At 44.2% G+C, this 17861-nt stretch overlaps 1 protein-coding gene across 3 annotated transcripts; it reads left to right on the forward strand.

The window, feature by feature from the left end:
* The first annotated feature begins 653 nt into the window (after nt 1-653).
* LOC144697652 (uncharacterized) lies at nt 654-5375 on the forward strand. Of its 3 annotated transcripts, none has more exons than XM_078569675.1 (2): nt 654-1477; nt 4959-5375. In XM_078569675.1, exon 1 carries the CDS (start codon nt 899-901, stop codon nt 1403-1405), a length of 507 nt encoding a protein of 168 aa, XP_078425801.1. In that variant the 5' UTR covers nt 654-898; the 3' UTR covers nt 1406-1477; nt 4959-5375. The 3 variants fall into 3 exon arrangements, 1 of the variants encoding a protein (XP_078425801.1); XR_013580421.1 differs by lacking the exon at nt 654-1477 and adding an exon at nt 4547-4819; XR_013580422.1 differs by lacking the exon at nt 654-1477 and adding an exon at nt 4672-4771.
* The last annotated feature ends 12486 nt before the right edge of the window (nt 5376-17861 follow it).

The raw sequence follows: 17861 nt of genomic DNA on the forward strand, positions 1-17861 counted from the left end.
TAACCCAGCACGTAGGAAGTCCTACAAGAGAGGCAGCGGTGCGAAGCCGAGCAGGCGGTAGAAGTGTCAGTGGGGGAGAATTTTGGCAATAGTGACTATAACTCAGTAAGATTTAAGGTAGTTATGGAAAAGGGCAAAGATGGTCCAGAAATAAAGGTTCTGAATTGGGTGAAGGCTGATTTTAATATGATAAGACAGGATCTGGACGAAGTGGACTGGGAGCAGCTACTTGTAGGAAAATCTACGTTCGAGCAGTGGGAGTCATTCAAAAAGGAAATAGAGAGAGTGCAGGGCCGAAAATAATGATGAAACATATTGTTATCTCCAGTTGTACAAATTTGGTTGAGCAGATACAGAAAAAATTGTGCAAATCTCGATTTGGATTTCAGCACAGGGGAAGGAGAGTGTGTGGGACGGGGATTTGCAGCTTTGGGGAAACGAGAGAGGAAAAAATGTTCCAGAGAAACAAGAATTGTCTGTTCTAAATTTCTATCCTGTTCTTACAGTGATGACTTTTATAAACTCCTTTTACAGAGAATTAGAAGGAGAGGATTTGCGGACAGGAAACTCAAACCAAACATCACATCAAGATCTGACACTGTCACTCGATTCAACAGGAACTGAACATCATCGATCTTTGAACATGGAAGGAGAAATGTTTGTCTGTTCTGCCTGTGGGAAAAGATTTCAAACATCAGTGTGACTGGAAAAGCACCGAGACGCACACACACCCGAGTGAGAGTGTTCCAGTGAACTGACTGTGCAAAGAGCTTTAATCATTTACACAGCCTGAAAAAAAATCACACCATTCACAGCGGGGAGAAACTGTACACGTGTTCCCTGTGTGGACGAGGCTTCAACTGATCATCAAACCTGGAGAGACACGGACGCCCGCAGCATGGAGAAACCGTGGAAATGTGAGGAACGTGGGAAGGGATTCAATTACCCATCCTGGCTTGAAAACCACCAACGCACTCACACAGGGAAGAGACTGTTTATCTGCTCCAAGTGTGGGAAGGGATTTATTTGGTCATCCAGCCTGCTGGCACATCAGAGAGTTCACACTGGAGAGAGGCCATTCACCTGCTCCGAGTGTGGGAAGGGATTCACTCAGTTATCCAACCTCCTGAAACACCAGCGAGTTCACACTGGGGAGAGGCCATTCACCTGCTTTGAGTGTGGGAAGGGTTTCACTCAGTCATCTGACCTGCTGACACACCAGCGAATTCACACTGGGGAGAGGCCATTCAGCTGTACTTCTTGTGGAAAGAGATTCAGGTCTTCATTCAGCCTCATTGTACACCAGCGACTTCACACTGGAGAGCGGCCATTCACCTGCTCCAAGTGTGGGAAGGAATTCACTCAGTCATCCAACTTGCTGAGACACCAGCGAGTTCACAAGTGACTGCAGAAGTCAGACTCTGCTGTTATCGCTGCTGTGTCTGGAATTCGCTGCCAGAGGAGGTGGTGGAAGCAGGTACGATAATGGTGTTTAAGAGGCAGCTTGACAAATACATGAATAGGATGGGAATAGAGGGATACGGACCCCGGAAGTGCAAAATGTTTTAGTTGACGGGCAATATGATCAGCACAGGCTTGGAGGGCCGAATGGCCTGTTCCTGTGCTGTACTTTTCTTTGTTCTTTGTTAATCACATCCAGGACTGAACCACGTTCATTCTGACAGTTGGGGTTTGTTTCTGCTGATGTTAATAATCCCTGTTACTGGGCTGGAGTTTAATATTCTGGATCATTTGCTGGTTGTGTTCTCAGGGCTGCAGTGTCCCTTTAAGAACCGCTGTCTTTGATCCTTCCCCATAATTCAGCAACTCTCATTAGAAATTAGTTTACCACAAGAGGGGGAGACAATGCCATAGTGATATTGTCACTAGACTAGTAATTCAGAGATAGAAACAGAAAATGCTGGAAAATCTCAGCTGGTCTGACATCATCTGTGGAGTGAGAAACAGAGTTAATGCTTTGAGTCTGTATGACCCTTCTTCAGAGCTAAAGAGAAGTAGAAATGTGACAAAACGTATACTGTTTTAAGGCGGTGGTTGAGGGGGGTGGAGCAGGTGAAGCTGGATCGAGGGCCAGCGATAGGTGGGGCTAAGGAGAGATTGACAAAGATGTCATGGACAAAATGAAAGACGATGTAAAAGGGAATAAAACATGAATAATTGAATAAAAATGACAATAAGTGGATAAAAAATAAAATGTTTTAAATGGGTGAAAAAGGGAGGAGGATAGAGGAGAGAGTACATGCCATGAAGTTGTTGAACTCAATGTTAGGTCCAGAAGGCTGCAAAGTGCCTAATCGGAAGAGGAGGTGCTGTTCCTCCAGTTTGCGTTGAGTTTCAATGGAACATTGCAGCAGGCCAAGGCGGACATGTGGGCATGAGAGCAGGGTGGTTTGTTGAATTGGCAAGCGACAGGAAGGTCTGTGTCATGATTGTGGACAGACCGAAGGTGTTCCTCAAAGCGGTCACCCAGTCAGCATTTAGTCTCTCTAATGTAGGGGAAACCGCATTGGGAGCAGTGAATGCAGTAGACTAAATTGAGGGAAGCGCAAGTGAAGTGCTGCTTCTCCGGAGAGGAGTATTTGGCCCCTTGGATAGTGAGAAAGGAGGTGGTAAAGGGACTGGTGTTGCACCTTTCACGATTGCATGGGAAGGTGCCTTGGGAAGGGTTTGAGGTGTTAGGGGTGATGGAGGAGTTGCCCAGGGTGTCCCAGAGTTGTCCCTATGGAATGCTGATGGGGGTGGTGAGGGGAAGATGTGTTTGGTGGTGGCATCATGCTGGAGTTGGCAGAAATGGCGGAGGATGATCCTTTGAATGTGGAGGCTGGTGGGGTGTTAAGTGAGGCTAAGGGGGACCCTATCATGGTTCCTTCCTCAGTGATTGTCTCCGTCTCTGACTTACCCCATGTGGATTCAACTGAAGTTCCATCCCTCATGTTTTGAATCCACCCAGGAAGACAGGTATCTCCGGGACATAGAATGCTCCTCACACTGCTGTTCTCACCTCACCCTGAGATCCACACTCAGTGCCATGCGCCGCCGTATGTACACAGTCGATCTCTCCGTCCAGCAGCACCGACCCATCTGATCTCAAAGCTCTCCTTATCGCCAGTTTCATTTATTTATCACTCCCAGAACCATGATAGGGTTGCTCTTCCCCTCACTTTTCACCCCACCAGCCTCTGCTTTTAAAGGATCATAGTGATTCATAGTGATGTTCAAAAGAACACAAGAAATTGGAACAGGGATAGACCATTGATTGATAGACCAATGATTGAACCTGCTTCACCATTGAATGATCTTCCAGCTCCACTCCACTTTCACCCTACCCCCATATCCATTGATTCCCTGAGTGTCCAAGGATTTATGGCTTTCCACCTTGAATGTTCTTATGATGGAGAACGATGGATTCAATTCAAGTTTTAATCTGGCAAATGCACAAACAAGGTGCACATGAATTGAAAATTCACTTCATCACTGATTGATAATTATGTTACCTGAACTTTCCACTGGCCCCGAGCTAAAATCTGGTCATTCTCTGACTAAAAATAAGAGATCACCTCTTTAAAATGGAGAAGAGGTGAATTTTTTTCTCTCAGAGGATCGTGATTCTTTTGAACTCTCTTCCTGAAAGCGTGGTGGAAGCAGAATCTTTGAATATTTTTAAGGCAGAGGTGGATAGATTCATGATGAGCAAGGGGGTGATAGGTTATTGGCGGGAGGAGGGATGCAGATTTGAGGTGACTGTCAGATCAGCCATGATCTTATTAAAAGGTAGAACAGGCTCAAGGGGGCATATACCCCTACTCCTTGCTCCTACTCTTTGTTCGTACATTCATATGTTCGTATTTTAATAACAAAAACTGAGTTTAAAAGTTCTATTTATGGGAAGAAAAATTTTGTTCGCACCGCTGACTGAGACTCCAGGGAGTTCACACCTAACTGTAGAGGATTGTTCTGCTATTTACACCCGGGACAGAACTATAGCAGAGGACCCATGCACTTTGTTATATCAATTGATAAATAATGTTATATCTTGACTGTGGCATCCAGTCGTCATCGGATCACAAACCATAATTTGCTGTGCAAAAGAAAAGGGCTTTCAATGGCAGCGGGACGACCCAGCATTCAAAGGGGAGAAGAATGTGCCCGATCCTCAAAACAACAGCTCCCTGCACATGCGCATTACGGTCTGTTTCATGAGCATGCGCAGTGCTGGCCTGTGACTGAAGCTGCTCAGAGCGGGTGAGAGAATGTCAAGTGGAGCAAACTAACAGAGTTGGTGGGTGTGTGAGGAGGAATGGAGCCAGCGGTGTGGGCAAGAAGGCTTCATAAAGACACAGTGCAGGCCACAGATCCCAAATAACAAGGTACCCATCTTGTGTTTGCAGAGAACGGGCCGAAAAAGTCTGGATTTCTCCCTTCGCCAGGCCCAAGGCAACGGCCGCCATCTTTATAGGGCCAATATGCAGTAAGGCGCATGCGCGGTCATCCTGGTCCAGTAGCAGGAGGAGAGAACATTGTGCATTTCTATCCTGGACTGACAGGGATGGATTTTGGAAACTCCTTTTACAGGTGGTTAGAAGGGGAGAATTTACACACAGCAAACTCAAACCAAGGGAAATGTTTGTCTCTTCTCAGTTTCTAATCTTGGACTTACAGTAGTGGATTTTAAATTCCTTTTACAGCAGGGCTGTAGAACTGAACCCAGCCAGAGCAGAGGGAGATAGAAAACTGGGAGAGGAAAGAAATGGTGGAGTTTGCATGATGGGTCTGGATTTCTCATCACAGGAAGGAGAGTGTGTGTGGGACTATGATTTACAGCTTTGGGTGGGGGGAGGGGAGGCGAGAGGAAGAAATATTCTGTACCAAGTGGAATAGTCAATTATTAATTTCCATGCTGGACTGACAGTGATGACTTTTGTTAACTCCTTTTACAGGGTCTTAGGAGGGAAGGATTTTCAGATGCCAAACATCATCAAATATTAAGATTTGTAGATTGGAAACGCAAACCAAACATCACATCAACATCTGACTGAGTCACTCGATTCATCAGGACCTGAATATAATCGACCTTTCAATGTGGAAGGAGAAATGTTTGACTGTTCTTTCTGTGGGAAAAGATTTCAAACATCAGTGTGACTGGGAAAGCACTGAGACACACGCACCCGAGTGTGAGTGTTCCAGTGAACTCACTAAGGAAAGAGCTTTAACCAGTTACACAGCCTGAAAAATCATTGCACCATTCACAGTGGGGAGAAACTGTGTACGTGTTCTGTGTGTGGATGAGAAAATGTGAGAATGGTGTGAAGCTATTCAGTTATCCATCCCAGCTGGAAATTCATTGAGGCACTCACATTGGGGCCAGCACCATGGTGGAAATGTGGGGACTGTGGGAAAGGATTCAATTATCCATCTCTGCTGAGAAGCCATCGACGTATTCACACTGGAGAGAAGCCATTCACCTGCTCCGTGTATGGCAAGGGATTTACTCAGTCATCCACTCTGCTGACACATCAGCGAGGTCACACTGGGGAGAGGCCCTTTAGCTGCATTTACTGTGGTAAGAGGTTCAGGTCTTCATCCCACCTGAGTGGACACCAGTGATTTCACACTGGGGAGAGGCCATTCACCTGCTCCATGTGTGGAAAGGGATTCACTGTGTCCTCCAACCTACTAAAACACCAGCAAATTCACACTGAGGAGAGACCGTTCAGCTGCAATTCCTGCGGAAAGAGGTTCAGGCATTCCTCTGACCTCACTGCACACCAGCGAGTTCACACTGGGGAGGAACCATTCACCTGCTCTGCGTGCGAGAAGGGATTCACTCAGTCAGCCAGTCTAAAGTCACACCAGCAAGTTCACTCTGGGGAGAAGCCATTCAGCTGCACTTCCTGTGGAAAAAGGTTCAGGTCTTCATCTAATCTTAAAGTACACAAGCGAGTTCACACTGGGGAGAGGCCATTCACCTGCTCCGAGTGTGGGAAGGGATTCACTCAGTCAGCCAACCTGCTGTCACACCAGTGAATTCACAAGTGACTGCAGGGATTGGATTTTGCTGTTATTGCTGCTGTTAGTCATATCCAGGACTGATCGTCAGATAGTATTAGCTTTGATTCTGCTGATATTAACATCCCTATAACTGGCTGGAGTTTAATTTTCTGGATCTGTCACTGATTATCTGAGCTGCAGTGTCCCTTTTTAAAAGAACCATCTGTGAATTTTCCACTTAATTTCAGAACTCTCAACAGGAACTCGATTACAATAAAATTATGGATTTTTACTTCAATCCTAAATTGACCTTTGGAGCAAAGTCTACAATTCATTGTCTGAGAGGTTCCACTGATTAACATCTCCAGTTAGAGAGTACTGATTAATCCTTGCTGACAATTCTTACTGACCTGTACATTCCACACAGAGACACCTCCATGATGAAATTAATTTATCAAGGAACATAAACAAAACAGTAAAATATTTAACAGGCACATCAGTAAAAGCTTCATCAGTCAACACTGATATTGCTGAATCTTGGAAGTCGCTGAGTTCAATCATTTCTGACCCAGCAGCAGCAACATTTGGTAAAGGTGGAACCCACAACAAAGACTGGCTTGAGACCTACTCAGCAGAGATGAATCTGTCATTGAAGCAAAAAGCAAAGCCTGCCTGATTACAACATAAACCCAACAGCTCGAACACTGTGTAACTTGCAAATAGCTGAGACAGTCGTGTAAAAAACAGGGAGATACTGTGTAAATAAACACTGGATCAGCCCAGATCATGAAATCCAAACTGCCTGTGACAGTGGAAATCTACGTGCTGTGTATGTTGGGATCAGGAGGGCGTTTGGTCCGACCATCACCAAATGGATGTTGAAGTTCTCACCCAGAGATGTAAACAGATGTCCCACTGGGTTGAAACTGCTGTGAGCTGTACTCCTGTGAGAAGGACATCTCCCAGTCTCCGTTTGACTCTCTCCTGGAGCTTCCTGACATGGTTGAGTTGGATGAGGAACCCTCACCACTTGAGCTCGAAAAGGCCATTGATTGTTTAGCAAGCAGATAGACACCCGGCAAGGATGGAATTCCAGCTGAACTGCTCCAACCCAGAAAGTCCCATCTACTGTCACAGCTTCATTACCTCCTCCTTCTCTGTTGGAAGGTAGGATCCATTCCACAGGACACATGTGATTGAAGAATGATACAAAAACAAGAGTGACAGAGGAGATTGTCACATTTACAGGGACATCTCCTCAGTATCACAGGGATGTCCTTCACTAGGGTCAGGCTTAAAAGACTCCATCTACTTGCAGAGCGAGTGTATCCAGAAGCACAGTGCGGTTTCTGTGCTGGCAGATCTACAGTGGACATGATCTTCTCCATTTGCCAGCTACAAGAGAAGTTTACAATTGGGATTGAATCTAAAATGCTGTCAGCTTCTGTGCTGAGAAAAGTGAAAGGTTATAATTACTGAGTGAAAGTAAACCTTTAAGTATGAATCACAATGAACTTGTACAATTGTAAAGGGCATCGAAAAGTTTGATTCCCTAAAGATAAGCTTCAGCCTTGAGGTTCTGTTCCGGAGCTCACAAGCTGTGGGAAGCTCCACCCTCTTTAACTCTTTTCAGTCTCAGAAGGTTGAAGCTCCTTTTGCCTGTGAAAGTGAACTTTTTCTGTTTTACTTTTCTTCAGTTTTATTACCGTCATTTGGAAAGGTGCCTGAAGAAAGAAGAAAAAAATAACATTTTTGAAAAGCTGAGAAAAATATCAAGAGAATTGGAAAATAAAAGATTGAAATGGGGTTTGGTTCATCCTTGATCTGAAAATGAAGCTACATAAAGTTGACACAAGTGTGCACATTTGAGAATGTTTCTTCAGCCCCTTTGCTAATAAGCTGAGAAGTTAACCCTTTCCACTGACAGCCTGGTGACAATTTATACAAAAGGCTTTGCTTTTTAAAGATTTGGCTTCATCCCGTTTGTTATCATCCAAGACAAAGTGTCTGAGAATGGGAGAAATGGGAGTGATCTGCAATCTGATTGCAAGTATCTGTACTTGTGTCTCTGATCTCCAAACACCATAATATGAGAGTATTAAATGGACAGTAAAGTTCCTCGAGTGCTCCTCAATGAGATTGAATGGTAATTAATGGAATGACGTATTTAGAATAAAAGATAGAGAAAATCACACCACCAATTGGGAAATGGAATAATTCACTTGGGTATAATTCAATGGAATAGTTCAAATTGATATACATGTACATTCTAGTGAAAGTCAGGGAAGTGTAGATGAGACCAGTAAACAGATTTCTCTTGGTGATGTTTGTGTCCTTGCCTCTGTATTTAAAAGAAACTGAATTTGATAGTCTGGCCGCTATCCAAGGCATCAGAACCAGGCAGGGGTAGATCAGCAAAGATCTTCAGACAGACACCCCATTGATATTTTGATAAGATCACCTGAGAGACCAAGAGTGACTTGCGTAGGTTGGCACATGCAGCATGGTATTGGGATACAGCGTGAGTGTGCAGATGTGATATGTTACATGTTGTGTAATTAACATGTGGGAAATGCATGGTGACCCTGCATTGAAGAACAGGTCCCAGACATGCTCAGCTACTTGACAACAGAACATGATGTGATTATTGTGGAAAATTGAATGAGACATTTTAAATCAACAGGACATTAACATATACTCCATAGTGAAACTAACTATAAAACATTCAGCATTGAGTTAAACACACTGGTACCTATCAGAGGGAGTAAAGTTAAAGTGAAGAGGGAAATAGAATCTGGATTTAGAAAATATCCACAAGGTGGAGGCAGGTGAACAGAGACATGGAGAATCTTTAAAGTCCGTGCATGAACTTTCGTTTGAACCAGATGTATTTGCATTCAAAAAAATGTAGAATTGTGATAGATGATGGGCAAGTGGGGAGGATGAATCTAAGTCGATAGTTATCACATTTTAGTGGGAAAGTTTTAACATTTACTCTTGGTGGCAGCTCAAGGGTTTGTGTTGCTCATTCTGATCATTCTAGTAGCTTTAGTATGTTATCTACAGTTTGTCATCAAGAAATTAGGAAAACAAGCTCGTAGCTTAGAAATAGTGAGGTTAGTCAGAAATCAGTTGTGAGAAGTCAATAAGGATATTCCCTTCTCAAGCTGTGGAGATCTGTAAAAAATCATTGTCTAATAACCTTATAAAATCTTCAGAAATGTATTGAATATTATAGGAATAGGTCTCTATCTTTTGCTTAGGAAGAATGAGGGGAGATGGGAGAGAAACTGGAGAAAGATGTGGTTTCAGGGCTCAGACAAGAGGAAACTTTAGAGACAGTTTGTCTCGGTGGGCTAGTGGAAGGGAGGGAAGCAGCAGAGGCAGATGATCGGATTGTCCCAATCTTAGGGACAAAGAAGCTCCATGAACTCCTCACACTTGTTGTTGGAGGTGAGGATGGAGGAGACAGGGGAGAGGGAGAGCCCTTCAAAAGGAACTAACTTGTGTTAGAGATATTAAAAAGACTTGACACATGGTGAGTTGAATGCAAAGCTGATGTATTTGAGTTTTATCCAGAATATCAACCCCTATAACCGGGCTGTAGTTTATTAACATCAGCAGAAACAGCCCCAAATGAACATGGTTAGTCCTGGATGGAATTTCACAACAACATCCAATCACTGTAGTTACTTGTGAACCCGCTGGTGTCTCAGCAGGTGGGATGACTGAGTGAATCCCTTCCCACACTCGGAGCAGGTGAATGGTCTCTCCCCTGTGTGAACTCGCTGGTGTGTCAGCAGGTGGGATGACCACCTGAACCCAGTCCCGCACTGAGAGCACCTGAACGGTCTCTCGTCAGTGTGAACACATTGATGGGACATCAGATTCCCAGAACTTATGTAGCACTTCCCACAGTCGGGACATTTAAAAGGTCTCTCCTCAGTGTGAACCCGCTGGTGTGTCAGCAGGTTGGATGAATCCGTAAATCCCTTCCCACACTCAGAGCAGGTGAAAGGTCTCTCCCCAGTGTGAACTCGCTTGTGAGTCAACAGGTGGGACAACCGAGTGAATCCCTTCCAACACTCGGAGCAGGTGAACGGCCTCTCTCCGGTGTGACTGCGCCGATGAGTTTCCAGCAGGGAAGGGTAGTTGAATCCCTTCCCACAGTCCCCACATTTCCACGGTTTCTCCCCGTTGTGACTGCGTTTATGTTTTGACAGGTCAGATGATCGGCTGAAGCCTCGTCCACACACAGAACACAAAACACGGAGAATGGTGTTTTTTCCTTCCATGTTCAAAATCCAATGATATTCAGGTTACAATAGAATGGCCGACTCCATCAAATTCTGAAGTGATGTTTGGTTTCAGTTTCCTGACTATAAATCCTCCCCTTCTAATAACCTGTGAAATTGATTTAAAACAGAACAAAGGGAGTGAGAGAGAACCCACAAAAACACAAAGGCAGCTTGTGAAACTGAGCTGAATGAATCAGGGAATTTGTGGGGCCGGCACGAGGAAAAAGTGACCATGAAAACTGCTGGATTGTCATAAAAACCCAACTGGTTCACTAATGTTTTTCAGGGAAGGGAATCTGCCATCTGGTCTGGGCCTACACAAGACTCTGGCCCACAAGGGAGGAGAGGGAGAGAGAGGTGGGAGGGGCAGGGGGTGAAGGGATATTTACAACACAACAAGAACTTTGACAAAATTTCCAGAAACCTCAACCTCCACTCCCTGGAAGGACCAGGGTAGGTGTATGTGAACACCATCACCTCCAAGTTGCCCTGCAAGTCACACACCGTCCTGACTTGTCTGTCATCCAGTATTTGATGAGCAGAAAGTTCCTCCATTTAATTACTGGGAAGACTGAATCCATTGTCTTCAGTCCCAGCTAAAACCTCCACTCCCTAGACACCGACTCCATCCCTCTCCCTGACTGACTGAGACTGAACCAGACTGTTGATAGGAATAGGAGTAGGCCATTCAGCCCGTCAAACCTGCTCCACCGTTCAATCCGATCAATGTCTTTTTCCCCACACTATCCCCATATCCCTTTATGTAATTGCTAAGCCTGTCATCCATTCCTTTGTTTCCTCTAGACTCAACTCCTGGCCGGCCTCCCACATTCAGCACCCCTGTAATCCAGAACTCTGCTTACTCGCACCAAGTCTTGTTCACCCATCACCCCTGAACTCACTGACTTACAAAGGCTCTGGGTTAAGGAGAACCTAGATTTTAAATTTCTCATCCTTAGTTTAAATTTGTGCAAGGTCTTTCCTTCTCTATCTCTGTAATCTCCTCCAGCCTCACAACCCTCCGAGATATCTACACTTCTCTAATTCCGACCTCATCAGCATTCCTGATTTTAACTGCTCCATCTTTAGTGTCTCCCCCAGCAGCTGCCAAGGCCACAAACTCTGGAATTTCCCCCCTAATCCTCACCACTTCTCTTTCCTCCTTTAAGATACTCCTTAAAACCTACCTCTTTTAGTAGACCTTTGTTCATCTGCCCTGATATCTCTTCATGTGGCTTGGTGTCAGATGTTTCTAACACTCCTGTGAAACACCTTGGAGCATTCTGTCACACAATAGAATTAATTAATTAACGTTTCAGGGTGGACAGTATGTGATAGTCAATATAAGCTCAGAGTGGGAGAGAAATTGACGATAGCACAGGAAAAACAATTCCTGACTATGAAAGATACTGTGGGAAGATAAAGTTGGGAAGCCAGCAGCAGATGTTCAGTGGGTGGGCAGCAGTGAAAACCTCATTTAGACAGAGTTGGCAGAAGTTACAGTAGAGTACGAAACGTAGTTAAAACACACCCAGTATGGGAGAAAGGGGAGTTTAGACAATGGCAGAGAGGTGGTCAGGAATGGCAGAGGTAAAATAGGGCAATAGGTGGACATGGATTCAGATCCACAGTGGAGGAGTGACACCAGCCATTGAACTCTCACAGATAACACAGCACAGCACTAAAGGTCTCAATTGTAGATGAATACTCAAAAATATTAACCTCTGAAACTATTTCACTCGTTCCAACTTTAAACTCCCCTGTTGCAGCCTGCAGCTGGAAAGATATCAGAAACACTGGAGTCAAAGAAAAATCTCCCAGTTGAGGAAATACCCAGGGAGCGGGGTGATGTCACCGTGTAATTGTCGATGTGTGATGATGTCACAGTGTAATTGTCGATGTGTGATGATGTCACAGACACAAACACAGAACATCTGGGTCTGTGCAAACCAGTGATCAACACACTTCATGAAGGATGGGAGGGTCCTTGAGAGGCTGCAGAGCAGATTTGCCAGAATGGTTCGAGGGTTGAGGGATTTTAATTGTAAGATTAGGTTCGAGAAACTGGGGTTTTCCTCTTTGGTGTGATGGAGATTGAGGGGAGATTTGATAGAGTTGTACAAGATTATGAAAGGTATGGGTAGGGTAGTTAAATGAAAGCTTTTCCCATTAGCTGATTATGAAAGTTTTAAGGGACAGAGATTTAAGATTTTAGGCAAGATCCACAAGGGGGATGTGAGGGAGAGATTTTTTACCCAGTGATTGGTAGTGACCTGGAACTCTATGCATACATTCAAAGGCTGATGATATTCAGGTCCTGATGAATCAAGTGACTTTCAGATTTTGATGTGATGTTTGGTTTGAGTTTCTCGTCTCCCCTCCTCTTCTAACATCCTGTAAATAGAGTTCACAAGATCCATCACTGTCAGTCCAGGACAGAAATTCTGAAAGGCCAAACGTTTCTCTTGGTTTGAATTTGCCGTGTGTAAAACCTCCCCTTCTCCCCTGTAAAAGAAATTTCCAAAATCCATCCCTGTCAGTCCAGGATAGAAATGCACAACATTCTCTCCTCCTGCGACCTGGGCCAGGATGAGCGCGCATGCGCCCTGCTGCACATTGCCCCCTATAAAGATGGCGGCCGTAACCCCGGGCCTGGCGAAGGGAGAATTCCAGAATTTTTCGGCCCGTTCTCTGCAAACACAAGACCGGTACCTTGTTATTTGGGGTCTGCGGCCTGCACTGTGTCTTTATGAAGCCTCCCTGTCCACTCCGCTGGCTCCATTCCTCCTCACACACCCACTAACTCTGTTAGTTTGCTCCACTCGACATTCTCTCCCCTGCTCTGAGCAGCTTCACTCACAGACCAGCACTGCGCATGCTCGTGAAACAGACGTAATGCGCATGCTCTAAACACACACACACACACACACACGCACACGCACGCACACACACACACAGACACACACGCAGGGTAATACGCATGTGCAGAGAGCTGCTGTAATGAGGATAGGGCACATTCTGCCCCGCAGTGAATGCTGGGTGACTACCCCGCCATTCAAAGGTGATAATATGCAACAGAAACATGTGTCCTGTAATCAGAATACGATGCCAAGGGGGCAAGCTATAAAATTCTTGAATTAATCTATGCAGTGACCAAATTGGTCTGGTCTCCACCATAATTCTCTCCTGGACATGATGAACAGCAGAACAAAGCCCTACAGCTAGATCTGAACTCACTGGAGTCTCAGCAGTTGGGGTGAGCTGGTGCATTTTTTTCGTTGCCAAACATGGAACATTAAATGCCTCTTGCCAGTAGCAATGCCCTGACTGTGGATCAAACTCTTTGAACTTTTCAAGTTGGAGTATTAGCATGTGGGCAAACTGAATAAAGCCCTTTGTACTCATGAAGTGTCTGAATGGCCTCGCACCAGTGATGCTGTGTTGCTGTGTCGGTAAAAGAGATGATGAGTGAATCCCTTTCCATTTCCAGCTGGTGAATGGTCTGTTTACAGATTGAGTTTACCTATATGTTTTCAGCTCAGACATGGATCTCGAAATCTGCTGGTAATGGGTTCGTCCATAACAACAAGGAGCAGGAGTAGGCCATTCGGCTCCTCAAGCCTGCTCCGCCATTCAGTAAGATCATGGCTGATCTGAAAGTAACCCGAAATCTATATCGTGCCTACCCCCGATAATGTATCACCCCCTTGCTTACCAAGAATATATCCACCTCTGTTTTAAAAATATTCAAAGACTTTGCTTCCACAATCTTTTCAGGAAGGGAGTTCCAAAGACTCACGGCCCTCTGAGAGAAAAAAAACTTTGCTTCAGCTCCGTTTTAAATGGGTGACCCCTTATTTTTAAACAGCAATCCCTAGTTCTAGATTCTCCCTCAAGAGGCAACATCCTCTCCACATTAACCCTGTCAAGTCTCCTCAGGATCTTATATGTTTGACTAAGGAGTTAAAGCAACGCAAAATACGGCAGGTGCTGGCTATCTCAAATAAAAACAGAAAATATTGGAATTCTCAGCAAATCTGTTAGCGTCTGTGGAGAGAGAAACATACTTTTCATTTCAGGCCTGTAACCTTTCATCAGAACTGCACTGCATCCGAACTGTTAATTTTGCCTCTCAATCCAAATATGCTGCCAGGTGTAGTCAGGGAACTCAAGAAGAAAAAGAAAATCCCTTTGAGGAATGGAATCAGAGGAAAATTAAGGATGAAATGCCCGACTGACCAGAGATGGTCAAGGCATCTTTCCCTTCTTTAAGACGTTGGAACATTGACTCTGATGTTATCCGTGAAATTAACTGATCTGAGACATTGAAAGGATTCTCGTTACCGCACATCAGGAATTCAAACCTAATATCAGCTTCGGGACAATCAGAATTTGGTAACAAACAATACATGGGAAGGTTTAAGGGAGATGGCACCGGATGTAGGAGAGCTGGTTCCCGGTGACATGGATGTGTCAGCAGTGGGTGGGATCAGACTGTTTCCATGTATCCACAATGAGTGCCCACCCTTTATTTTGAAAGAATAAGACTGATAGAGAGTGATAGTCATCTGGGTAGCGGCAACCTGAAGATTTGACTCACCTTCACCCTTGTTGGGATACCTTGTAGGCTGACCTTTCATAAGTCTCTGTGGCGCAATTGGTCAGCGTGTTTGCCTGTTTATCGAAAGGTTGGTGATTCAAGACCATCCAGAGGCGAAGTTGATACTGTTTTCCCTCCATCAGTATTCATTATCACACAGTTCCGCATTGTCACCGGGTACTTGGGCTGCAAAATAATATCCCCAAAATGGTGCCAGATCGACTGTTATCCAGTGAACTCCCACACAAAAAGGAAACACACAAACACATATAATGAGAAAAGATTTGAACCTATTAAATGCCTTCATCGAATCCATTAGAAATCTAGGAAATTATTGGATTCAAACAAAGCCATCAATTAATCTCTCTTCCTCAGCTCCACAGTGAGTGAGACAGGGAAAAGCAGAAAAGCAACCCGGGCCAAACCTCCCCATACACCGAGCACAGGCTCAGGGAAACGCAGGTAGATTATATCCCGATTACTAAACCTCCGAGCAGCATTTACAGAATACCCGAGTGAGAGAGTCACAAATAAAATCACACCAACTTTCTAAAGCTTTTCACTGTATTTGTTCTCAAATGTAAGATTTGCAGCTGAGGCAATGCTTCAACCCTCACTCCACTGATTCCGGTGGGGCTGTTAAATGTTTCCAAGAAATCATTTTAACAACCTCACAAGATCAATAAATCTTGATTCCCTGACTGGGAACGTCGAAGAGCGTTCAATCCTAACCACTAGACCACCATACAAGTTGTCCAACGCACTTTCGGTTTGGCTTATCTACAGCTTTTGCCCTTTTTTCCATTTCAGTTGAGGTTTAGGTTCAACAAAAAACGACTTCTTCAGCCAATGAAAACAACGGTTGCTGTGAGCTGGAACATGAAATTGACAGTGAGGAGAAATAGTCCCACAGGCTGCTCATGTGCAACTTTCAATTTCCAAAACCCTCCAACCTAAATGCTGTTGGTCCAATGAAAGTACCGAATCATAGTCACTGTGCCACGAGGGAAACTACCAATAAGGCTTGAAATTTGACTTATGGAGGCTGCTGTTGACATGTTATTTTTTCATTTCAGATCTCTTCTACCAGAGACAACTTGCTCCGACCAAATGGTCTGTTTAGGTTGAACACAGGTGACTTCTTCACCAATGAGAAGAACTATTGCTGTTAGCTGGAACATGAAATCGATACTTTCCTCCTTTAAGACAGTTCTTAAAGTCTCCCCCTTTGACCGAGCTTTTAATCATCTGACCGGATATGAGGCTCGGTGTCACACTTTGTTATATAATGATCTTGGGGAACGCTTTGTGATGTTTCATTACGTTAAACGTGCTTTATAAATATAAGTTGTTGTTGTAAGACACACATAGAAAGGCCCAATCTCCTCTTTTACCTTTTACGCTGCTGCTTCTCTCTGCAACTTTTGACCATGAAGTTGCACAACTAATGTAAATAAAATTTGTGATTTTAAAAACGCTTTCACCCCTCAGGGAACTGAACCACATTGACAATCACAGAGGAATACACACAGAGATATGCACCGAGTGTGACAGAGGCCTAAGGGAGACAGGGGCGCAGAAAACAAGGATGTCACTAACTTGGCACAGTTTTTGTTGAATGGAAATCAGAAAATACGTGTGTATTTGGATGGGTTTTCTTCTATTGAATTTAAAATTAATTTGGTTAAAATCACAAAAGGTAAAAACCTTAGACAGCAGGATGTTTATATTTACAACAAAGGTAAATGATAGCACTTCCACTCACACTTAAATAAACACGCTTGGACAATGCTCTTGCCAGGTTTTAAACTGCTGCACTATCACATGTGAAGTGTCTATGACCCCCACTCGCCTCTATAAACCCTGTGCTGTAAAGATCCCAATGGAGCTGTCTGGAATGTTAAGCGGTGACGTCATGCAGCAGCACTTTGGGTCTTTGTTTTGAAGAAATGGAATTCGGCTGTTCTCATTAGGAATGCTGGAGACAGACTGATCAACAATATCATCAAATGGCACAGCGCAGTAAGAGGACCTTCCACCCATCGTGTCTATGTCAGTTTTGTACAAAGAGCTTTCTAATTAATCTCAATTTCCTTCTCTTTCTTCTTAACCCTGTTTTTTTTTCGCTTTCAAGCCATTGTCCAATTCCCATTTGGAAACTCAGAGTTAAGAAAATCAATATTGAAAGCTTCAGCTGGTTCCTCACCTGAGCAAATATGTCAGGCTTGCTTTTCCGGGCACTGACGTTTGCAGTGTTTTATTTTGGTCGGAAGAACAAGGCAGTATAATTTTCAGGGTGATTTGGAATCAATCGGGCCGAATGTCCTCTTCCTCTGCTGTAGCCATCCCAAGATTTTATATGAACAACATTAATACTCGTTGAAGGCTCATTGCTGTGGCCGAGTGGTTAAGGTTGGATTCGAAACCCATTGGGAAACTTCCCACGTATGTTTAAATCCTGCCGACTGCGCTGCTTCCTTTTCTTACCTTTTGGTGCCTCCAGAATAAATTATTGATCAAACGAAGTCAAAAACCTTCCAAACTCTCCCGTGTGTTTTTCCTGCCTGACTTCCATGTTCCTTCATTCCCGTACATCTACTAGCATTAACCAAATCTCCAAATGAGCACCATTGGAATTTGTATTGCACAGTGACTCGCTTTCCTGTTTCCAAGATAAATAGTTATCCTGTATGACATTCCATTCCCAGATCTAAATTATTTTAAACCAATTAAACTATCTGTTTAAGCATGTGATCGAACCGGACCTTTGGATATCTGTAACAATCATTTATCCCTGTTCTATGAAGAGGGACAATCTGTAACAATTATTTAACCCTGAGCTCTGATAAAGAGTCATACGGACTCGAAACGTTAACTGTGTTCCTCTCCGCAGATGCTGCTAGACCTGCTGAGTTTTTCCAGGTATGTTTGTTTTTATCCCTGTTCTGTAACAG

This window comes from Cetorhinus maximus, chromosome 23 (assembly GCF_964194155.1).
Source record: "Cetorhinus maximus chromosome 23, sCetMax3.hap1.1, whole genome shotgun sequence".
Classification (NCBI taxonomy): Eukaryota; Metazoa; Chordata; class Chondrichthyes; order Lamniformes; family Cetorhinidae; genus Cetorhinus; species Cetorhinus maximus.

Coding starts and splice junctions, on each gene's coding strand:
- LOC144697652 (XM_078569675.1), top strand. CDS start 899: ATGGAGAAACCGTGGAAATGTGAGGAACGTGGGAAGGGATTCAATTAC.